Source organism: Thunnus albacares, chromosome 4 (assembly GCF_914725855.1).
Source record: "Thunnus albacares chromosome 4, fThuAlb1.1, whole genome shotgun sequence".
Classification (NCBI taxonomy): domain Eukaryota; kingdom Metazoa; phylum Chordata; class Actinopteri; order Scombriformes; family Scombridae; genus Thunnus; species Thunnus albacares.
This window is the reverse complement of record NC_058109.1, coordinates 2,830,174-2,851,046: the sequence shown is the minus strand read 5'-3', so window position 1 is coordinate 2,851,046 and position 20,873 is coordinate 2,830,174. Positions and strand designations below refer to the sequence as shown.

The window sequence follows — 20,873 nt, the reverse complement described above, 5'->3', positions numbered from 1 at the left end:
AGCTTCTCTGGACGACTCAACTGAATGATTGGACTAATTGTTTGAGCTGTATGTTGATTGATTTACTGCCTGACAGGTTTAACATGTTTTCACTGAGACAACAAGGTGTTCACAACATATTTATCATTAATGGTGATTTATAGTGACAGAAAAGAAAATTTAACACCAACGTCTCTTTTCTGTTTTGTTCTTTTTTATCCATAAATATAAACCAGATAAACAGAATGTTTAATCTCAAGTGTCTGAAAACAGAATATCAAATATAAACTTGAGTAAAAAGATGTGAGAACATTAGTCGCCTCTGTTTTAATGAAGCTCTAATGCTGATTGAGTGTGTGTGTGTGCTGAGATGGTAATTAGGCTGATGGAGGTGTGTGTGTGTGTGTGTGTGTGTTTTTAATCCCGTTCACGCTGTTTACAGAGCAAATGGTCAATGAAATTAAGTGTGTTAATGTGATTAAAGGAGGTGGATGTTAAGCTTCACACTGATTAGAGACGCTTTCTTTACCTCATGCAGATTTCATGAACTTTGTTCTTCACACTTCACGTTAGTTAGTTAGTCGTGTGTTTCCTGCCGTTCGCCGAGTCATGATTCACTCACAGCTTCCAGTTTAGAAGAAATCAGGTTGATTGATCCGCTCATATTCAGTTTAGAGAAGCGTTTTGAGGCTTTTTTTTAATGCTTGAAACTTGACTAGTTATCAGAATAGTTGCTGATTAATTTTCTGTCGATCGACTTAAATAAATTGATCAGTTGCTGCAGATGTTTAACAGCAAAAATCCTGATTTCAGCTTCTAAAATGTGAATATTTGCTGTTTTATTTTTTTAAATTAAATATTTCTTAAATAATAAAAATGACATGAAACATACAAATATAGTAAAATCACAACACTTATTATGAAAAGAGCTGAAACAATAATTAGTCAAACAATAATGACAGATCTTCTCTGGCTCCATTTTTTTTTTCTGCTTTATCTTTTTTATAATGTTTCCTTTGATTGTTTTATTTTGAAAGGTTTAGCAGGGAAACTGATTATCACATTGTGTTTTGTCGGCTTAATTTTGCACTAACAAGTTAAAAGTGTATGTTAATAATAAAACAGGAAGTAGATATTTTGCTACTTGTTAATGTTTTAACATGCAGCATGTCTGAAGACTGCAGAGTATTTGTGCCACATTAACACGTCGTCAGTATCAATAACAGACGGTTTGGTGACAGATTTAAAGACGTTGTGGTTTTCGGTGGTAAAACAGCAGCTTCAGAGGATGAAGGTTTTTTTTTTTTTTAATATGCAGGTTTAGTTTCGTCAGGATCTCCGGTCGTCTCCACCAGGCAGTTTAGAGTCGCTAATAACTGTTTTTCTGCTGATCAGTGCGTCCAGAACGGGAGACGTTTCTCCTCCAGCGAGCACAAATCTGTGGTTTAGAGTAGAAAAGGACGTCCAGATGATGGCTGGTTACCTGCTGTAATGCTGTTATCTGCTGATGACGGTAGTTCACCAGTGTGATTATAGACACTGCAAACTGGATATTTTTTTTTTTATTCTTTATTTTTGTCGACTGAATTATCTCAACAACTATTTCATAGATTGCTGTGAAATTTGGTGCAAACGTTCGTGCTTCTTTGATGTCATCATCTCAAGTTGTCTTTACTTAACTTTGGATCATCAGATGAAAAATTTATTTAATTTACGACTAAAATCCTGCAAAACTCCTCACATTCCCATCAGCCTCAGCTGTTCCTCGGCTCAGCCTCACAGCGCCGACTGTAGACTCTTACTGTTGTTTTTTCTGCTGTGTGTTGAGTATCGTTGCTCCGGACATCGTATCCCACTGACCCCCCCCCCCTCTGTGCTCTGTCTCTGGTGTCCCAGCAGGTGAGGGAGACGGAGACGTGGATGCCCATGAAGACCACACAGACCGCCGCCTTGTCGACGCACCCGGGCGACCTGGAGTCTTCAGGAGACTCCCAGAACGGCTCGGACTTCGGCTTCACAGACAACGAAGGAGACGAGGATGACGACGACGATGATTACTACACAGACACGCTGTACGACGACGAGGACGAGTACGACAACTTCTCCGGATCCGGTGACACAGGTCGGTCTCTACAAAGACTTTTCAACATTTCAGATGTACTTATTTAAACTTGAAATCTGATTTGTAACTCAAATATACAGACGTTCAGATGAAATAAAGAATCTGCTTCCTTTCACAGCAGCGACCGAGTCACCTGAACGAGAGCTCAGGCCGTCAGCGAAGGTGAGAAACCGCTTCATGAATCAAACAGTTTGGTTTAAACCTCGGTTTGTTGACGGTGTAGAAACAGCAGGACGGCGTTCTCACATCTCCTCTCTCTTCATCCTCAGCCTGACGCCAACGTCAACAAGATCCCGGAGGCGGAACGTCCCACGCAGCCGACCGTCAACGAGGTGGACATCGTTAAGAACAGTAACGAAATCCCTCTGCTGAGGAACGAGCCGAAAGCCAGCGAGGACTACCCATCCAACGTCCTCATGTCCCTCGCCGGCGAAGACAGTATCTTTAACAAGACGGAGGTCCTCGCAGGTCAGTACGCAACCCGACAGGATGATGAGTTAACGAACACTCACCAGCTGGACAGAAACTCATGAACGTTGCTCGGTAACCGCCGGATGTTCGCTGACATCGTCTAACGTCTCTCTTTTTCTCCCTCGTCTGTCTCTTCCAGCTCTCATCGCGGGCGGCGCCGTCGGCCTGATGTTCGCCGTCCTCCTCATCCTCCTCCTCATCTACCGCATGAAGAAGAAGGATGAAGGCAGCTACGATTTGGGGAAGAAGCCCATCTACAAGAAGGCGCCCACCACAGAGATCTACGCATAGACCCTCCCCCCTCCTCCCCCCTACCCCCCCAAAACACACACACACACACACCTCACTCCCTTTAAAGCCCTCGAAAAAAACCCAATCAGGGCCAACGCCTGGCCTCACAGTGCCTCATCATCATCATCATCATCATCATCATCATCATCATCATCATACCTCCTCTTCCTCACTTTTTCCTCTGACCGCACAGCCGGTCGGAGGACGGACGCTCATGTAAACACATCAGGAGAGAAGCCCCAACAACACAATCGATTGACTGACTCCTCCTACCTGATTTAATATTATTGGTGCTCTCTCAACCAATCAGAGGCTTCGTCGGTCTCTCTCTGGTTTTTGGAGAAAAGGAGCAACAGGAGTGGACTATTTCAGCTGCGGTACACAGTGATTTTTCATTTCGTCTTGTGTTTTTTTTTTTTTTTTTTTTTTCGTCCCCCACATCGAGAGAAAAAAAAACAACACAACTTTCTCATCTCATCTTTTTTTTTTTTAATCTTTGATCACTTTCCAGTTAAAAACACTAACACTGTGCAATGATTGTCTCAGTATGATGGTACACATTAACATCCAGTCCAGTTATTTATTATCTCCTCCCTTTATTTTTCTTCTCCTTTGTTTTTTTTGTCTTCCTGGGACTGCAGCAGCTTATCACATTACTGTAGCAAATGACTTTTAAATGAACATTTTTATTTAAAAAAAAAAAAAAAAAAAGATCTTGTGATGCGGAGAGATTTTCAGAAATGTCCGTTTTTTTATTATTATTATTATTATTCTTAAAGTTCCCTTCATGATGGGAGACGATTAACTTCACATTGATTGAATCTTGAAAAACGATACCTCTCAATAACACTGCGTCTTCTGCTTCTTATGTCATCCGTTACAACTCACCTTTAATATTTACAGGCCGATATTGATATTTTAGAATTTAAAAAAAATCAGAATAATTATATATTGGCTGATTATAAATTCTCTCTTTTGTGTTTTTTTTTTTAAAGAATTAAGAAATGTGCTGGTAGTGGCGCCTTAATTACAATATTTGTGAATGCTTCTTCTTTGCTGGTTCTCCTGAGAAGACAAAAGGGGTCGAAGTATTTACAAATCATTGTTTCTGCCTGCACACGCCGAGCAGAGCAGAGTTCACCTCCCCACCAGACCGTTCAGTTCATGTTCTGTACATTTTCAGAGTTCATTAAAACGATCTTGAAAGACTTTATTTTTCTGTTACTGTCTAAACTTTCTGCCATGTTTTTTTTTTTTTTGTTTCTCCTCATGCAGGGAAAGTCCTGTCAGTCTGGCACGTAGCGCAGGATAAGTGAGCTTAACTAATCCGGGGGGGAAAAAAAAAAAAGAATTTGCAAATACTGTATGACCCAGAACACACACACACACACACACACACACACACACACACACACACAGTAAAGTGTTGTTGTCCTCTGCTGCCAGTTTGACTTCAAAAGTCTGGAAGATGTTTTACCACTATAATAATTATAACGGTTCCTCCAGGGTTTGTTTTCTGTTATTACGGTGAACTCGACTGGAGTCAAACCAACATGCTCCTGCAGGGTGACACACCTACATTCCACACACACACACACACACACGCACACACACACACACACACACACACACGCAGCTCAGTCATGTGTGAAACCAGCAAAGATTCAACAACATGTCGACTGTAGCTGCCGACTGTCTTTCACAGTCACATTTAAGTTAAAAGAAGCTTTTTTTGGTGGAGTTAGATGAGATATAAAGCTACAACCGGCCGCTAGTTAGCTTAGCTTAGCTTAGCTTAGCATAAAGACTGGAAACTGCCCTCTTTATGCTTGTTTATTTACTTTGTACAAAAACTGAGGTGTAAAAATGACAATTTCTTGGCTCTGAGCAAGAAATCAGAGACGGAAATGAAACCACATGTTTTTACTCTCTAGTTTTTATACACATAAAACAAGACGTGACGTGTTATTCGGTGAGCTTTCGAGGTGCTGGTCGGTGGGTTTTGTTGACTTTGTACAGAGCTGCTAAGCTAAGCTAACAGTAGGCTTATAATTAACAGATAACTCACTCTCTGACATCTCTCTTGGAAATGATTTAGTGGTGGAGAGTTCATATCTGTCTTTTTTTAAATATAAAACTACAGTTAAAATTTTTAAAAATGTTCATTTGTTCCAGTGGGTTGTTTGCTTTTTACTGTTTCTTAAGTAAGACAGAACCAACGTAAAAACATAACATTCACCGATTCAACAAATACGATGTATCTTGTTAATTAGTGAACTTTAAAAGTGCGGGAAGGTGGATTTTGTCGGCTTTGGACAACAGACTGACTTTAAAATAATCAAATAATTTATGCATAAATTTATAAAGTTGTTTTTTTTTTTTAACAATTACGACCAAGAAACTGAAAAATCAAGCCGTTTCCAGTCTAAAGCTAACTGTAACTCTGCCAGAAAGTCAATAAATATATTTCCAAAATGTCCAACTGTAACATAAACTCTGCCTCGTTCTGTTCACAGGACAGTTTCAGTCATTTTTATATAAATGTTTGGAGTTAATAATGGATCCAGTCAATGTTTGTCCAGTGATAAAAGAATCTTAAGCTCTGTAATCGGAGAAACCGGTAGTTTATCTGTTGTTTTGTTTTTTTTTTCTCTCTTTAATCACGGGGTCGATTCTCTCAATAAGCTACGCAGACAGTTTTTTTTTTTTTCTATGAGTAATCACTGAAGCCATTATGAACAGGTTAGACGCTCACACACACACACACACACACACACACACACTGCTCTACCAAGGATTTGTAAATAGTCATTAGGTAAAAAATAAAATAAAAAAAACAGAAAAAAAAGAATAACTTGGTACTTAGCCACATCCTGGCAACGAAAAATATCTACCAAATATTTAAATGCCAAATTGTTTTTCCTGTTTTATTTTTGTCTCCCCGCAGTAACGTTCATGTGATTTACTGTAAATGTGTTTTGATACCGATGCGAATACTAACTCACCTCCTCTCATTGTTCTCCAGTGTTTTTATTTTTTATTTTCTCCTCCAGTAGATCAACTTGTTCCCTTTTTATTTTATTTTTATTTTTTTTTTGTATTAATTTAACTGTCAAATTATTTTATTGCCTTCTTTCAGGTTTGGGGTTTTTCCCCCTTTTTAAGCTGTTGTATATGTGATTTCAAAAAAGTTTTATATACACTAGTTTGAGATTTTCAGAGGCAAATAGTTTTGAAACTTTTTATTTTGTAAGAGTTTCTATTATCTTTTAGACTTTTTTTTTTTTTTTTTTTGCTTTTGTATTTATGTGTTTTTTTTGTTGTTTTTGTTTGTAGAAGGATTGCTTATGTGGTTGGTGTTCATCTCGTTGTTCAGGGGATGTTGTGCCGAGGAGCCGTGTTGTTCAGGAGCAGACCGGAGCTGATTATCACTTGAAACTGTTGCTTTTCAAACATTTTGTTGATCTGTTGGAAGCCAAAAACGGGATAAATTCACTTCTGTAAATTCAAAGTTTCTCTGCTTACACCAGCTGCCAGCTGGTCATAGAAACGTCTTGACATTTGTTTCAAGGCCCAAAAAACACAAAACATCTAATCAAGAAAATACTGATACGTGCTTCCTTCAAGCATGTGTGCAGATATCAGCTTCCTCCCTCAGATAGAGAAATAACTCGTTAGATTTCAGCAAAAGAATCTATTTCATTGTCTTTTTTTTTTTTTTATAATAAGGGAGTGAAACAGGATGAAAATCATTTCAAACGGTAACGGGCTCCGGGTCTGCTCGCTCAGCACGGGGAGAGATAACGTATGTTTCTGCTGCTTAATGTCACAAACACCACATGTGAATCACCAATGGAGTGGAGAAGCCAATGAATCATTGGTTTCTGCATGCAGGTTCTGATTTATTATTGGAAATAAAGCTATTTTTATGCACATTAACATTTTAAAATGTTGTCTTTGTCTTGATTTGATGTTCTATAGAGGATCCGATGTTGAGAAACGCGTTAAAACTCGTTGCTTCTCGAGTATCATGTGACTTCTTACACTCAGAAAACAGTCGTTATGACGCGTAGTCACTGGTGTCAGAAAAACAACACAAGCAGCTGATGTTTTTGTTTACAGCGCAGCCAAACAAACTCATGTTGTCCTAATGATCCAGTTATAATCAGTCAATAATAATCACAACACAGATCTGATTTCAAAGGTGTTGAATACATTTTCCATCCCCGTGAAACATTTGAAAAGATGATTTTTTTTAAAAAAATATTTAAAATCCTGTGTTGTTTACGTCCATGTTTACTAGCCTACAGTCTTCACTGTCAGACACCTGTTGATCTGTTGAAACTCTGCATCATATTTGCATCTTATAGTCTGATGACTCATAAAAACTGCTGCATGGCGCTACTACAGGAAACCTGACAGGGAAATAAAAAGTCAATTTATGACAGTTTCTGGAGGTTAAACACACATGTGAAAAGGGGAAATGACACCTGACAGGCGACTGAATGAAACAGAATGTTGCCTTGATTAAAATGACGGATTTCTCGGGTTGAAAATTGCTGGAAACGTTCTGTACAATGTGAGTAAACAACTCAACAAAATACATAACATAAGTCTTGTCATTTTTAGACATTTTAATGCAGAAAAGTTACATATCAGGCCTTTAAACGTCACAGCTGATCTTAGAAGTAATCAGTTCTGTTTGATTCCTTTCAGAATGCTGTGAGATGTTATTGATCACTTATCACTTATCCCACAATCACATGTAACCTCAGTACTCTGGTGCACCAGAGTCCATGTGTGACTTTCCCAGAGCTTTGACGACACTCCGGTGTCAGATTTCCTCCATTGTCCCTGACGCCGGGGACTCACCTGTGTGTTTTTGTCTGCTGTTTGCTGTCACAGACACAAAGGACGGACAAGAGACGAACTGCAGCGGAATGAAGGACGAAACAGACGTGTGTGATGAACAGCAAAGAAACTATAACTTATAATAAATGTAGAGTTTCAGAAAAGGAGAAGAACTTAAGTTTGTGTGTTTTGTTAAAGGAGACGTTAATGCTTTTAGTAGTTTTGTTGTTTATTTCCTGTTCTGATGTCGGATGTTAAACACGGTCAAAGTTCCAAAACTTGTGGTGAACGTATATAGAAATGATGCCTGCAAGTCCAAAGTCAGGGCTTCAACCTGCTCTCAACGCTTCGTTTGCTGTGTTTTTTTCTACCTTGCTGACGAACTGACGACGGCTCCCGCTCTGTAGCTTTGGTTGCTAGGGTGGTTGCTAAGGTGTTTCCATGTGTCTCATATTTCAGATGTGATTCAGCTCCAACACGTACGGATGTATATGAGAAGTTGACATTTGGAGTAAAGAAGGAGAAAAAGAAGTGAAATCCTGCTACTATAGTTTGTTTACGTAGCCTCCGGAGCCGGAGGAAGCTTCCTGAAGCTGACCAATCAGAACAGAGCGGGCTCATCAGGAGGCGGGGCCTTAAAGAGACAGGAGCTAAAACGGCCTGTTTCAGACAGAGGCTGAACTGAGGGGCTGCATAAAGGACCAGTAGAAGATAAATTTTAACTGGAAATCATGCAAAGATATTCCAGTAGAGAACCAGGTTTATATTCCCCTTTAACATTAGTTTCCAAAAAGTCTCTTAGAAACGGGAAAACACCTGTAGAAAACCACAAACTCTCACAGAAACCAGTTCAGTGAAAGAAACACCTGGAGGTCACGCCCAGTATCATGGTGCTGAGAATAATGTGGATAAAGGAACAACAACAAAGGAATCAACTTTTAGACCAAATGAATACCTAAAGATATCTTTTAGTTGTTAGATGATGGCTTTCTGGTAAGTTTTCCAGAAAATAGTTTGGTAAGACTTCTAAAAATTAGCGAATAACTTCAAAGCAGAGATTGAAATACATACGCTAAGTACATATGCTGTGTGTGTGTGTGTGTGTGTGTGTGTGTGTGTGTTGTTGTTGACATTCATACGGAGCCAACAGACAAGCTGCTGCCTGTCGGCCTCTGAGCTGCAGGGAAAAACACACTCACAGGTGACGGCAAACACTGACAAATACAGCACTGCTGGGAGTGGCGCACACACACACACACACACACACACACACAACACACACACACACATTCCAACACAAACACAGATTCATACATCATCCTTTACCCCCATTTAACACACACACACACACACACACACACATACTTTCTGTCATATTTACACACACACACACACACACACAATCACAGCGGTCTGAAGATGAAGGTAAACTCTGCAGTGGACGTGCTGTTTGTTCAGGCTCCTCAGAGCTAAAAACAAGCACAGACGAAGGTTAAAGTGCAGTTTTGAGTTTCTCCCAAACTTTTATTTTTTTAAATGTTTGGTTACGTCTTTTTTTAAAATTCTCTTTCATCCAGCTCCACACGTTTCCACCTCGGTACATCCTGCTGCCGTAAGATGCTGCTGCAGGTTCAGTATACGTGCTTCGCTTCACGTCTCCTCGGTTTCCTAAAGGACACGTTCACAGTTGTTCGAGTGTGTCTTAAAACAACAGTCAGGTGTCCGTATGAGCAGTGAAAGAGGTTTTCCTCCTGTTCATACTGGATATTAAAAGATCCTTCAAATGTGCTTTCACTGTAAGTGACGGAGGCCAAAATCCACAGTGTGCTAACATGCTAACATGCTAACATTGGAAGTGTTTCTCATCATTCTTTATTCTCATTTCAAATTTGTCTTTAATCGATCTCCTCGATGTTACAGGATGTGAAAACTACCAGTTTACATTATTAACGCTTCGTTTTTAAGAAATCAGGTTTTGTCTGTGAGAACACTACAATACCCATGAGCCTCGGCTGCTGTTGCTATGGAGAAGAAGCCAGTCAGAGGTGTAAAATCAGAGCGTAATGAATTCAAAACGCTTCGTTGTTGAAGTTGTGAACAAAACGTGTCGCCATGGTTACCGAATGCACTCAAAGTTTCTGCCCACTGTTAGTAACAGAATTTAAAGCTCAGTGATTGGCTGTTTCTTTCCAAAATGCACCTTGGGAGTCGTAGTTAAATTCTACCTCTTAAGTTTTTATGTACATTCTTGTACCTTCGACTTTTTACTCAAGAACCAGATATATTCTTTTACAGGAACGATTCAACCAGGAGAGTTTCATGTTCATTCTGTAGAACTGTGAGTCACGTAATGTTGTTTATAAGAAAAATAAACTTCTGTAACCAGGGCAGCTCCATGTAGCTTCTCCCACCTCTCAACTCTACTGGAGTTCACAAGATAAAAAAAAGTCAGATCATCAGTTATCAGAGTTCAACCTGTGGGGAACATCAGTGTCTTTACAAAAATGTCATAACAACCATCCAAACAGTCGAGATATTTCATTAAAGTCACAAACCTCATGGTGGCGCTAGAGGAGAAGCCGGCAGATCAACAGAGTCAATAAGATACATTCAGATGTTTCTCAGGATAAATGAAAACTTTGACCTGTTGGTGGCGCTGCAGGAAAAGTCATAAGAGTTCATCCTCTGGGGAACAGGAACGTCTGAAACTTCACATCAATCCATCCGATAGTTGTTGAGATATTTCAGGTGTCGGACCGTCAGATCGACAACACCGCGCTGCTAAAAACAACTCTTACACATACAGTCAACACACATTCTTCTCTTATCTCACTTTGTTTTGACAATCTTTGACAGTTTGCACATTTGCTCTCTCTCTCTCTCTCTCACACACACACACACACACACACACACACATCTTCACACACGCGTGTGTGTGTCTTCAGGAACTTTTATGGGAATTTCCAGAACGTGTTCCACCAGGCCGGGACGCTGAGTTTCTTTTTATCCGCACTGAGCATCAGTGAGAGGAAACGGTGATTACAAAAGAACATTTCAACATCTCTCTGTGTCTCTTTTTATCTGTCTCTAGATCTCTGCAGCTCTTTCTTTCCCTTCATGAGGAAACAAACACGATCTGTCATGACTGATCACTGGAGCTCCATTCAAACAGTCATTTCATCAACTTATTTTAATGGAATCACTTTGATTGGTGGATTCACTCACAGGGATGTAAATCCCCACGTTGTTAAGAGTTAAACATCAACTTTAACTAGAATACAAAATTTTCCCTGCTGATCATTTGCAAACTGTCTTAACAATAATAACTACTGAAGATGAAAAGATGGCTTCCCTCTTATTTGTCTGCTGACTGAGAGCCAAGAGGTGGTTCGTTTAGTTGCTGTGCCAAGAAATCATTCATTAAAACTGTAACTTGCTCTGAGTTTGTGTGTGATTTGTGAGATTTGGAAGCTCGGTGTTTCTGCTAAACTAATCATCTCCTGGTTGAAGCTTCGTATTAACCGCTCAGACAATGACGGTAGTATCAGTCTGGTTTTAATGGAATCACTCCGATCGGTGGGTTTGTAAAGAAGCCCGAGGACGGCCGCGCTTGCGATAATGTCTTTTTTTTAATGCCGTTATCTCGAGATCACGAGTTAATTTATCTCGTTATCTCCAGAAAACAAAAGGCCGATTTCTCAAGATAATAAGATAATAGATTTACCACGAGATTTATCACGGGTGGAGCTCCTTCTCATTTGTTCATTCACTGTCTTCTTCTTCTCTCCGTGTCTCCTTCACATGGAGAACTCAACTGTTTAGATCGAGCACAAGAAGCCTTCAGGTGGCTCTTAAGGATCAAATCTGTCATATATTAGTTCTTATTAGTTCTTATTCCCTCTCTGAACCACAGCGTCCTTCCTCTCATTAAGGCTAATAAGATGCTTCATGAAACATCCCATCATGTTATGACCAGGAGTTAATCAACCTGTTATTTGGTTGTCATTCATAAAAGTGCTGTTAATAATAATGTCTATAATAATGAAATAATAATGGGTACTTGTGAATCTGACATTTTCAGCTTAAATCAGTTGCTCCAGTTGTCAAGACGCCATCCATGCACGCTGGCATGTGACTCCTGATCTCTGATAAACATTATAAGTAATAAGAGGAAATGACCTTCTGTTTTCTTGTGATAACAGATAATCACGTTATCTCCAAATAACAAAACTTGTTTTCTCAAGATAATGAAATAATTAACTTGTGATCTCGAGATTATTGTATTAAAAAACAGAAATTGAAAGCACGGCCGTTCTCCGCCTCCGTTGGTTTGTTTATGTTGGGCGAATTAAAACCTCACAAATTCAACTTTGTGTTCCAAGTTCAGCTTTAACAAGAACATGAAGTCAACAACCAATCTCAGCTCACCATGTGAAACTGTTTGACTTTAAAAGTGATTTTAGCATCAGTGGTTTTAACTATAACCCACAAGTCATTAACATTAGCGTTAGCTTGTTGTCCTTTGCTGTTATTAGCAGCTAAATTATTGTTTTTGTCAAAACAAACTTGCAGCACTGAAATGTGTCCTACAAAACAAGATAAACATGAGAGTTTTACAGAGTCAAGAGTTAAATACTGTTGTAAAAACAGCAGCTACATGTTTGTGAGCATAAAGCTATAATATGTAATTATTCCACATTAAAATGTCTAGAAACAACTAGACCTATGTTATATATGTTGTTGAGTTGTGTACTTACATTATCCCAAATGTTTCCAACAGTTTTCAAACCCAGAGAAATCTGTAATTAAGTAAGTAACGGACCGTTTCATTTGGTCGCCTGTCGATGGCGTCATACCTCCTCTACCAAAGAGTAAACACGCACCAGATGCATACGGCGGTGCTGTGTTTGTCCGCTACAATGGCGTCTACCAAAGAGTAACTTACACACATACAAGATAATACATCGGCGTTGTGGTTGTTCCACACAAACTGTTATAAATGGACTTTTATTCAGTTTTAAGCCACATTTTCATGATAAATTTAGGTGGTTTTTAACTATATCTTTTAGCCAGAAGAAGGATTTTAGTCATTGGACGTCTGGATCTTAAGTTATCAGAGAAATAAACTGGACAAACGTTAGCAGCAGCTCGGCTAACAGCCCCTCCCGGTGACGCTGGTTATTAAACAACGAAGACAACAACTCCCATGATCCCTTGCTACTTCAGACCGTCATCACACTCCGTCTTTTGTTATTGTTTTGATTGAGACCCCTAGCGGCTGAAATTACATATTGTGTGTTTAAATAAGCAACAGTGCTGCTAGCTAACCAGCTAACGTTAGCAACGAGTTTAAAGCCTTTTCACTAACATTTATTGCTATTAAATGCAATGTAGTCTTAACAAGTGTTATTCAGTCATAGTTGTACGTATATATAGATATAGATAATTACAACTTGGCTTAGTGTGAAATTAACATTGTGCCTTGACGTCCCTGAATCTCTCAATATAAACAGGTCATGTGTGTCTAGAGTGTGTATTTGGTGACAGAAACACCATTTCTTTATTTCTTTGTTATTTTTCACCAAACATTCTCCATTTTTAAATATTTTTCGACGTGCACAGACTCATCTTCGCCTCAGTTTGTGCCACTCAGAGCTCATCCTCGTCTGTTCATGTCCACCTCAAAGACATGCATTACCTCCTGCCTCTCTTATCTTTTGGTTTTCTCTTCTTCTTCTCTTTCTGTTTCTCTTTCACTTGAAGCTGCTTTGTTGATCAGACCAGTTCAGTCATATCGAATATTCTGTTGTCCCTTTGAAGTGAAAACCAGTCTGACTTCACTAACGTCACCTGTAAAATACCCAGCATGTCCTGATTTGACTGTTTCCCTCCGATGATTAGCATCTGGACAAACGTCTTCCTTCTTCCTGCTTCTCTGATTTGAATGTTGGGAGGCAGTAAAGGAAATTAGTGTGAGTGGAATTTCAGATAAACGTAATTTACTGTTCTCTCTTGACCGCATTTCTCTAAAAAAGGAAACTTGGAGGTTTATTATCACTCATCATCACTGATGCTGGAAACTAACGAGCAGCCAGATTTGTTTCTTTCTGTTTAGTCCACTGAGTGACATTAAACCTCCACGTTTACTGTTTCTATTATTAACTTTCCCTCGTTCATGTAGCGGTGAAAAAAAAGTTCAACTCAGGAGCTGATGTTACTGCGTTTTACTGTGTATTACTGTGTATTACTGCGTTTACTGTGTTTACTGTGTATTACTGTTTATAACTGTTTACTGTGTTTACTGTGTATTACTGTTTATAACTGTTTACTGTGTTTACTGTGTATTACTGTTTATAACTGTTTACTGTGTTTTACTGTGTATTACTGTGTATTACTGTGTTTACTGTGTATTACTGTTTATAACTGTGTATTACTGTGTTTACTGTGTTTTACTGTGTTTACTGTGTATTACTGTGTTTACTGTGTTTTACTGCGTTTACTGTGTATTACTGTGTTTACTGTGTTTTACTGTGTTTACTGTGTATTACTGTGTTTACTGTGTTTTACTGCGTTTACTGTGTATTACTGTGTTTTACTGTGTTTACTGTGTATTACTGTGTATTACTGTGTTTACTGTATTTTACTGTGTTTACTGTGTATTACTGTGTGTTACTGTGTTTACTGTGTTTTACTGTGTATTACTGCGTTTACTGTGTATTACTGTATATTACTGTGTATTACTGTGTTTACTGTGTTTTACTGTGTATTACTGCGTTTGTTGCGTTTACTGTGTATTACTGTGTTTACTGTGTATTACTGTGTATTACTGTGTTTACTGTGTATTACTGTGTTTACTGTGTTTACTGTGTTTTACTGTGTATTACTGCGTTTGTTGCGTTTACTGTGTATTACTGTGTATTACTGTGTTTTACTGTGTATTACTGTGTTTTTAAGTGTATTACTGTGTTTACTGTGTTTTACTGTGTATTACTGTGTTTACTGTGTTCTACTGTGTATTACTGTGTTTTAAAGTGTATTACTGTGTTTACTGTGTATTACTGTGTTTACTGTGTTTTACTGTGTATTACTGCGTTTGTTGCGTTTACTGTGTATTACTGTGTTTACTGTGTATTACTGTGTATTACTGTGTTTACTGTGTATTACTGTGTTTACTGTGTATTACTGTGTTTACTGTGTTTTACTGTGTATTACTGCGTTTGTTGCGTTTACTGTGTATTACTGTGTTTACTGTGTATTACTGTGTTTTACTGTGTATTACTGTGTTTTTAAGTGTATTACTGTGTTTACTGTGTTTTACTGTGTATAACTGTGTTTACTGTGTTTTACTGTGTATTACTGTGTTTTAAAGTGTATTACTGTGTTTTTAAGTGTATTACTGTGTTTACTGTGTTTTACTGTGTATAACTGTGTTTACTGTGTTTACTGTGTATTACTGTGTTTTACTGTGTATTACTGTGTTTACTGTGTTTACTGTGTTTTACTGTGTATTACTGTGTTTACTGTGTATTACTGTGTATAACTGTGTATTTACTGTATTTGCTGTGTCTTACTGTGTATTACTGTGTATAACTGTGTATTTACTGTATTACTGTTTGTTACTGTGTTTACATTTTTTCACATATTTCGCTCTGGAGGTCGAAGGTCGGGGTGGAACGAAGGTTTAGGCAACAAAAGCACTTTGGTTCAGGTCAGTGAGAGATGTTAGTGTCACTTAAATGTTCATAAACATGTTGAGTTTCAAGTCCCTGCAGACTTCTTCTGTATTAAACAGAGAACAGCATCTTTCTCTGACCTGAACCGAGTGCTGCTGTGAGTCTGAACACAACCAGAAACAGAGTAATAATATCGTCTCTTCTAGCGGATATTGTGCTGCAAGATCAGATATTTTGATGGGAGAAAAACAACCAGGTATGTTATCTTTGAACATTTCACTCATATGTTCAGTATCAACATTTCTACAACTTGCCAAAGACGTTACTACGACATTTTCTCATGTTCAGAAAATTGTGATTCAGCAGCTTTACATTTCTAGCAAAACTATTGGCTGTTGCACTTCAGTCATATATGAGCATTGTTTTATAAATTAATTAGTTTAATAAAGAACAGGCTGTAAATTAGCTTCAGCTAGACTCTGTTTACATGACATCTGTTGCTTGTCTGTTCCGTTAAATAAACTAATAAAATAAAAAATTACAACATCTTTTACGTTACGTTTTTTGTTTACAACGAACACATTTTGAACTCAGATAACCTCAGTGTGAGACGAACTCTCTTTCCTTTGAGAGACAATATATTTGAAGAAGAAATCATTTTTCCTGACGTGTTTAGTTTGATGTAATCGTTTTCAAAAATGTTTCCACACACAACGTTGGAACGAGAGCCGCAGATTACACAGACACGGAGGAAGTCGGGGGTCTTAAATCTGTCAACACCCTCACTGAGGTCAGAGGTCAGGTGTCGAGGGATTACAGGAAATGAGGTTCTCAGAGTGTGTGTGTGTGTGTGTGTTTGTGTGTGTGTGAGAGAGAAACTAAGACTTTGTAAGCAGATGGATACGTGTGTGTGTATGTTTATATAAATGACTCGTAACAGCGTCCATGTTTCTGCTCTTTAAACCGTCTCAACTCTGTGTTTGTTTGTTTTTTGTTGACATCGACTTTATCACCTCATTGTTTGGGGTTCCATCCTGCTGCGTGTATAAAATGTAAAATCTGCAAATTTAATCAGATTTTTTGGTCTCTAAATACGTTTCCTCCATTTTCTTCATTAAAAACTCAACATATAGAAAAGTATTTGAGTTGTTATGTAACCTGTTCACTGTAAACATCATACAGGAATTTAGTGTAATCAACTAATATTTTATCATGAATTTGACTTAAATATAAGTTTTATCATTTCAAGTTAATTCAACCTAAAATTTCTGGGTTTTTATTTTAATACCATTTCAGAACTCATATTTAATTTCTCAGACTTTAAACCTTTAGACTTGAAATGATGAGTTGAATGAATGAACAGCTGAAAGTTCACTCAACTCATTAAATTAAGTCTTAAAAGAAACATGATCAGCATATTAGCAGATCTCCCAGAATGCATTGTTTGAGAGTTGAAACTCTTTTCTGTAGTTGGAAGAAAACACACATGATGGAAACTTTGCTGTGTGTTAAAATACGTCATGGTTGTTTCTTTTCATAACAATAAAAACAATGTAAATCATGATGAAGGTCAGTATTGAATTCAGTGTCTATTGTAAACTACAATGACTCTACAGAACAACAGCAACCAAAGATGCAACTTCTTAGTGTCAGATGAAAAACTGACTGATTTACAATTTCAAACAACTAACCAAACCAACTTCTCAAATCCATCTGTACAAGTTTGAGCTAAAATCTGATCCAAAATATGAAAATGAACAATGTGAACAACACATAGAAACACCTTAGCAACCACGTTAGCAACCACGTTAGCAACCACGTTAGCAACCAAAGCTACAGAACTGACGGCTGTTTATGAGCACGTATGATGAGCCAACGTCAGCTCGTCAACAAGGCAAGAAAAAAGGTCACAAACGAAGCGTTGAGAGCAGGTTGAAGCCCTGGGTTTTGACTTGCAGGCAGCATTTCTACATACGTTCACCTCAAGTTTTGGAACTTTGACCATGTTTAACATCCGACATCAGAACAGGATATAAACAACAGAAAACCACTAAAAGCAGAATATTTCCCCTTTAACAAAACACATTCAACTTTATTACAATGGAAGTACTGATGAGCCTCAGAGTCTGCAGCAACACAATCAATAAAATAGCTAAAAATGCGACTGTACGTTATCTGAGGACTCTTCTTCAGGTCCTCCCACCGCTCTGTGTTATCCTGTTTCAGGGCTCCGTCCCCACATTGTTTATTTCCTCAACATTTCTAAGAAAAGGGACGAAATCTCACACATAATGCATTAAAAGAAAAGGAAGTCGCACCTGTAATTCATGCAAGATATCTTGAAGCTGGGAATAAGGTGGATAGAACTTCTTCTCTTATGCAGAAAGGTCAAAGGTCAGGGTCAGCACCAGAGCCCTGAAGCTGAGAGGGATGACCACGTTTGACATCTGACATCATAACAGAATATAAATAACAGAAAATCACTAAAAGAAATAAAATGCAAACACTAATCATTTAAACTGTGGCGAATGCTAACAGGTTGTAAGCTAACGTGTTAGCATGTAGGAAGCAGCAGCTTCTGTCTGTCTGTCTCTTGTCTTGCTTTCTTTCACTGTTTCCCTCTTTGTGCCTCATCCTCGCTGCCTCTCTTCCCCTCGTCTCTCCCAGTCATAGGCCACCTTTTGTCTGCATGCAAAAACTCAAATTCCTCCCGGCCTCTGCCCACAGTTACACACACACAGGCATTCCTTTGCCCGGCAACAATGAGGGCTTTGTGTTGCGCACCGCCTGTGTTTTCATTTCATTTTTTATTGCTTTTGAACTCCTCGCATGGAGAATTTAATCATCTCTCCGCTGGTTCCTGAGGTTGGTTTTGAAAAGGATTTTTTTTGTTTGACGGCTGGTAGTCAGGGAGGCCGGCAGCTGCGGTGTGTGTTCCCATAACGCGCACACACACACACACACACACACACACACACCCCCACATGATCCAAGGACAAAAGGACTACATGGTTTCAAAGGCACCTGACTTAACTTTTGTTTTTGTTTCAGCTCTTATCATCACTGCTCAAAGCCAAAAGTCTGCTGGCTGTGAAAACTTCAGGAGGAGAAATGTGAGAATATGAAAACAAATTAACTGTAGATGAATTTATTAAAGGAATAGTTTGACATTTTTGGGAAATAAGCTTATTTGCTTTCTTTTAGAGAGTTAGATGGAGAGATCGATACGTGTCCTCTCGGCTTTACGGAGCTTTATAGTGAGTTTCAGCTCATTGTTTATCTGTCCGGCTGCGACTTTTACTGTTCTGGTTCACTCTCAGCGTCTCATAGCGTCGTTTTCAGAGAAAAAGCCGCTGTACACTACCTGCAACAGACACAGTTAGCTGTAGACTAGCTGGTGAACATAGTGGAGCATTTAGCAGCTAAAGAGCCAGATATTTCCCTCAGGAGTTGGTAGAGAGTAAAAACAGAAGCTAAAAGAGAGTGAATATTGGACTCACATTCACCAGGTGGACAGAAACACGACTCCACATGAATGATAATGTTGCTCCGTAACTGCTGGATGTGGAAATAAAGCAACTGTTTGCTAACAAGTTCGACATATCAACTTAAAAGCTGATGATGATATTTGTTTCTGTCTGATTCCAGCTTCTCAAATGTGAATATTTTCTGGTTTCTTTAGTTCTCTATGACAGTAAACTGAATATCTTCAGGTTGTGGATTTGAGGACGTCGTCTTTGGGAAACAATGATCGACATTTTTCACCGTTTTCTGACATTTTATAGACCAAACAACTGATTGATTAATCGGGAAAATAATCAACAGGTTATACTTTAGAGGAGAAATCTACAGACACAAATATACTGAAGTCTTCACCACACATTAAACATCAATGAGGTAATATTTTACCCAGTTTGGGTTAATATAGCACCAACATAATACTGGGTTAATGTTAAAGCCACTCAGGACGATCGGTTGCTGTGACCCAGTTTTAGTGTTATTTACCCAAACTACAGCTCGTTATAATCTCTTCTTTAACTCTTTTTAAACTGACATGTCATTGTTATTGATTGTTAATAACTTGTGTAGCTTTTGAATGTCATGCGCATCGTTTTTGATATTTGTGACAGTTTTCTGGCTAAAGCTTGGTGTGTAACACTGAGTCAGAATAACAGATTTCCACTGGGTAACCCAGCGTTGTACTGGTGCCATATTGACCCAAACTGGCTCAAATTTGGACCCAATGATTTTAAGCAATGAGAGCAGCTCTCAAAACAAAAACTCTAAACTTTAAAACAATAAAACCCACAAATCTCCAACATTAAATTCAAATAAAACCAGACGCAGTAACAGACAAAGCGGCGTGCTGCTACCTGCTTACGTAAGACAGCTGCCGTAAAAGTGCCATCAGCAGTTACACGTTTCTCTTTTACAACAGCAGAAGAACAAAGTCAGGTATTTTGATGACAGCACACCTGTAAAGCGTTTGAAATTTTAGCATCCACTCAAACAAAAAGCTCCTCTCGACTCGAGCGCTCAGTCAACTAACCCAGTTTCTGAGGAGCTGCATACCTGTTTAACTGGGATCTCCTGCTCGGCTTCGCCTCTGGCTGCTTCCCTCTCAATGACAGGCCTTTATGGTCCTGAGCCTTTGAACTGAAGGTATGAATCCATCATCATCTTCTTCTTCTTCTTCTGAGGCTGTTTCTCAGATGAAGATGTACAAGAAGAAAAAGCTTTGAATGTTTGTAGAGGAGATAAAAGATGATGAAGAGAGAGCGAGAGATGTAGTAGATGTAGTTGATGTAGATTTTATAGTTTTTGTATCGTTCAGCGTCTAATAATCAAACAAATTTAAATACCATAAAGTTAAATGTGTCTATGGACGACAATGGTGGAAGTAGATTTACTCAAGTACTGTATTTTAGTACAATTTTGTGGTAAATTTCCATTTCATGCTACTTTAAACTTCCACTCCAGAACATCTCAGATATATTGTACTATTTAACTCTGCTAATACAACAGAAACAGGACAGACAGAATGCTGTTGGGTAAGTTTGCTTTTATCTTAGCATGTTTGTTGTGTAACCCTCATGTTGAGGACAAGTTCAGTGATTTAGAGCCTCAGTTTTCCTCACAGAGTTCAGATGAGGACTGTTTGACATCCTGGAGTTAGCATTAGCATTAGCCTGCTGCTGCGTGTGAATGGAAACTGGCTTAAAGTTCAGCTAAAAATGATTTGATTTAATTGATGTTGATGTAAGCCTGATATTTTGTAAAGGCAACATTATTTAAGCTTTCTGTTAAAACAGTGAAGTAGGTTACTGTCACTTTTAGAGATATAAGTCCGTTTCTGTGGTTTCCAAGGGTTGAGGCTCTGGTAAGGACCGAACCACACGGTTCTCTTACCGTAGTACAGTTTGCTGATTAGGAGAACTTGGCTTTGAATATTCCTGTAAGAAGATACTACAACCTGTGGAATAAAT

General features: G+C 38.6%; 1 protein-coding gene and 1 long non-coding RNA gene across 3 annotated transcripts in view; one reads left to right on the top strand and one right to left on the bottom strand.

Moving 5' to 3' along the window:
• sdc4 (syndecan 4) overlaps window positions 1–5,691 on the top strand; it is a 20,861-nt gene extending 15,170 nt beyond the window's left edge. Inside the window, exons 2-5 of one of the 2 annotated variants that reach the window (XM_044348317.1) lie at window positions 1,879–2,101; window positions 2,220–2,263; window positions 2,371–2,569; window positions 2,712–5,691. In XM_044348317.1, coding sequence (XP_044204252.1) covers window positions 1,879–2,101; window positions 2,220–2,263; window positions 2,371–2,569; window positions 2,712–2,863 — 618 coding nt within the window. In that variant the 3' untranslated portion in view covers window positions 2,864–5,691. Of the gene's footprint in view, window positions 1–1,875; window positions 2,102–2,219; window positions 2,264–2,370; window positions 2,570–2,711 lie in introns of both variants that reach the window. The other variant, XM_044348316.1, reaches the window with a different exon arrangement.
• On the bottom strand, window positions 4,599–20,873 carry LOC122980378. The gene is made up of 4 exons (XR_006403036.1): window positions 20,797–20,873; window positions 19,960–20,088; window positions 17,706–17,834; window positions 4,599–7,793 (listed from the first exon to the last, which is right to left on the bottom strand). It is a non-coding gene; the product is annotated as an uncharacterized LOC122980378 (long non-coding RNA).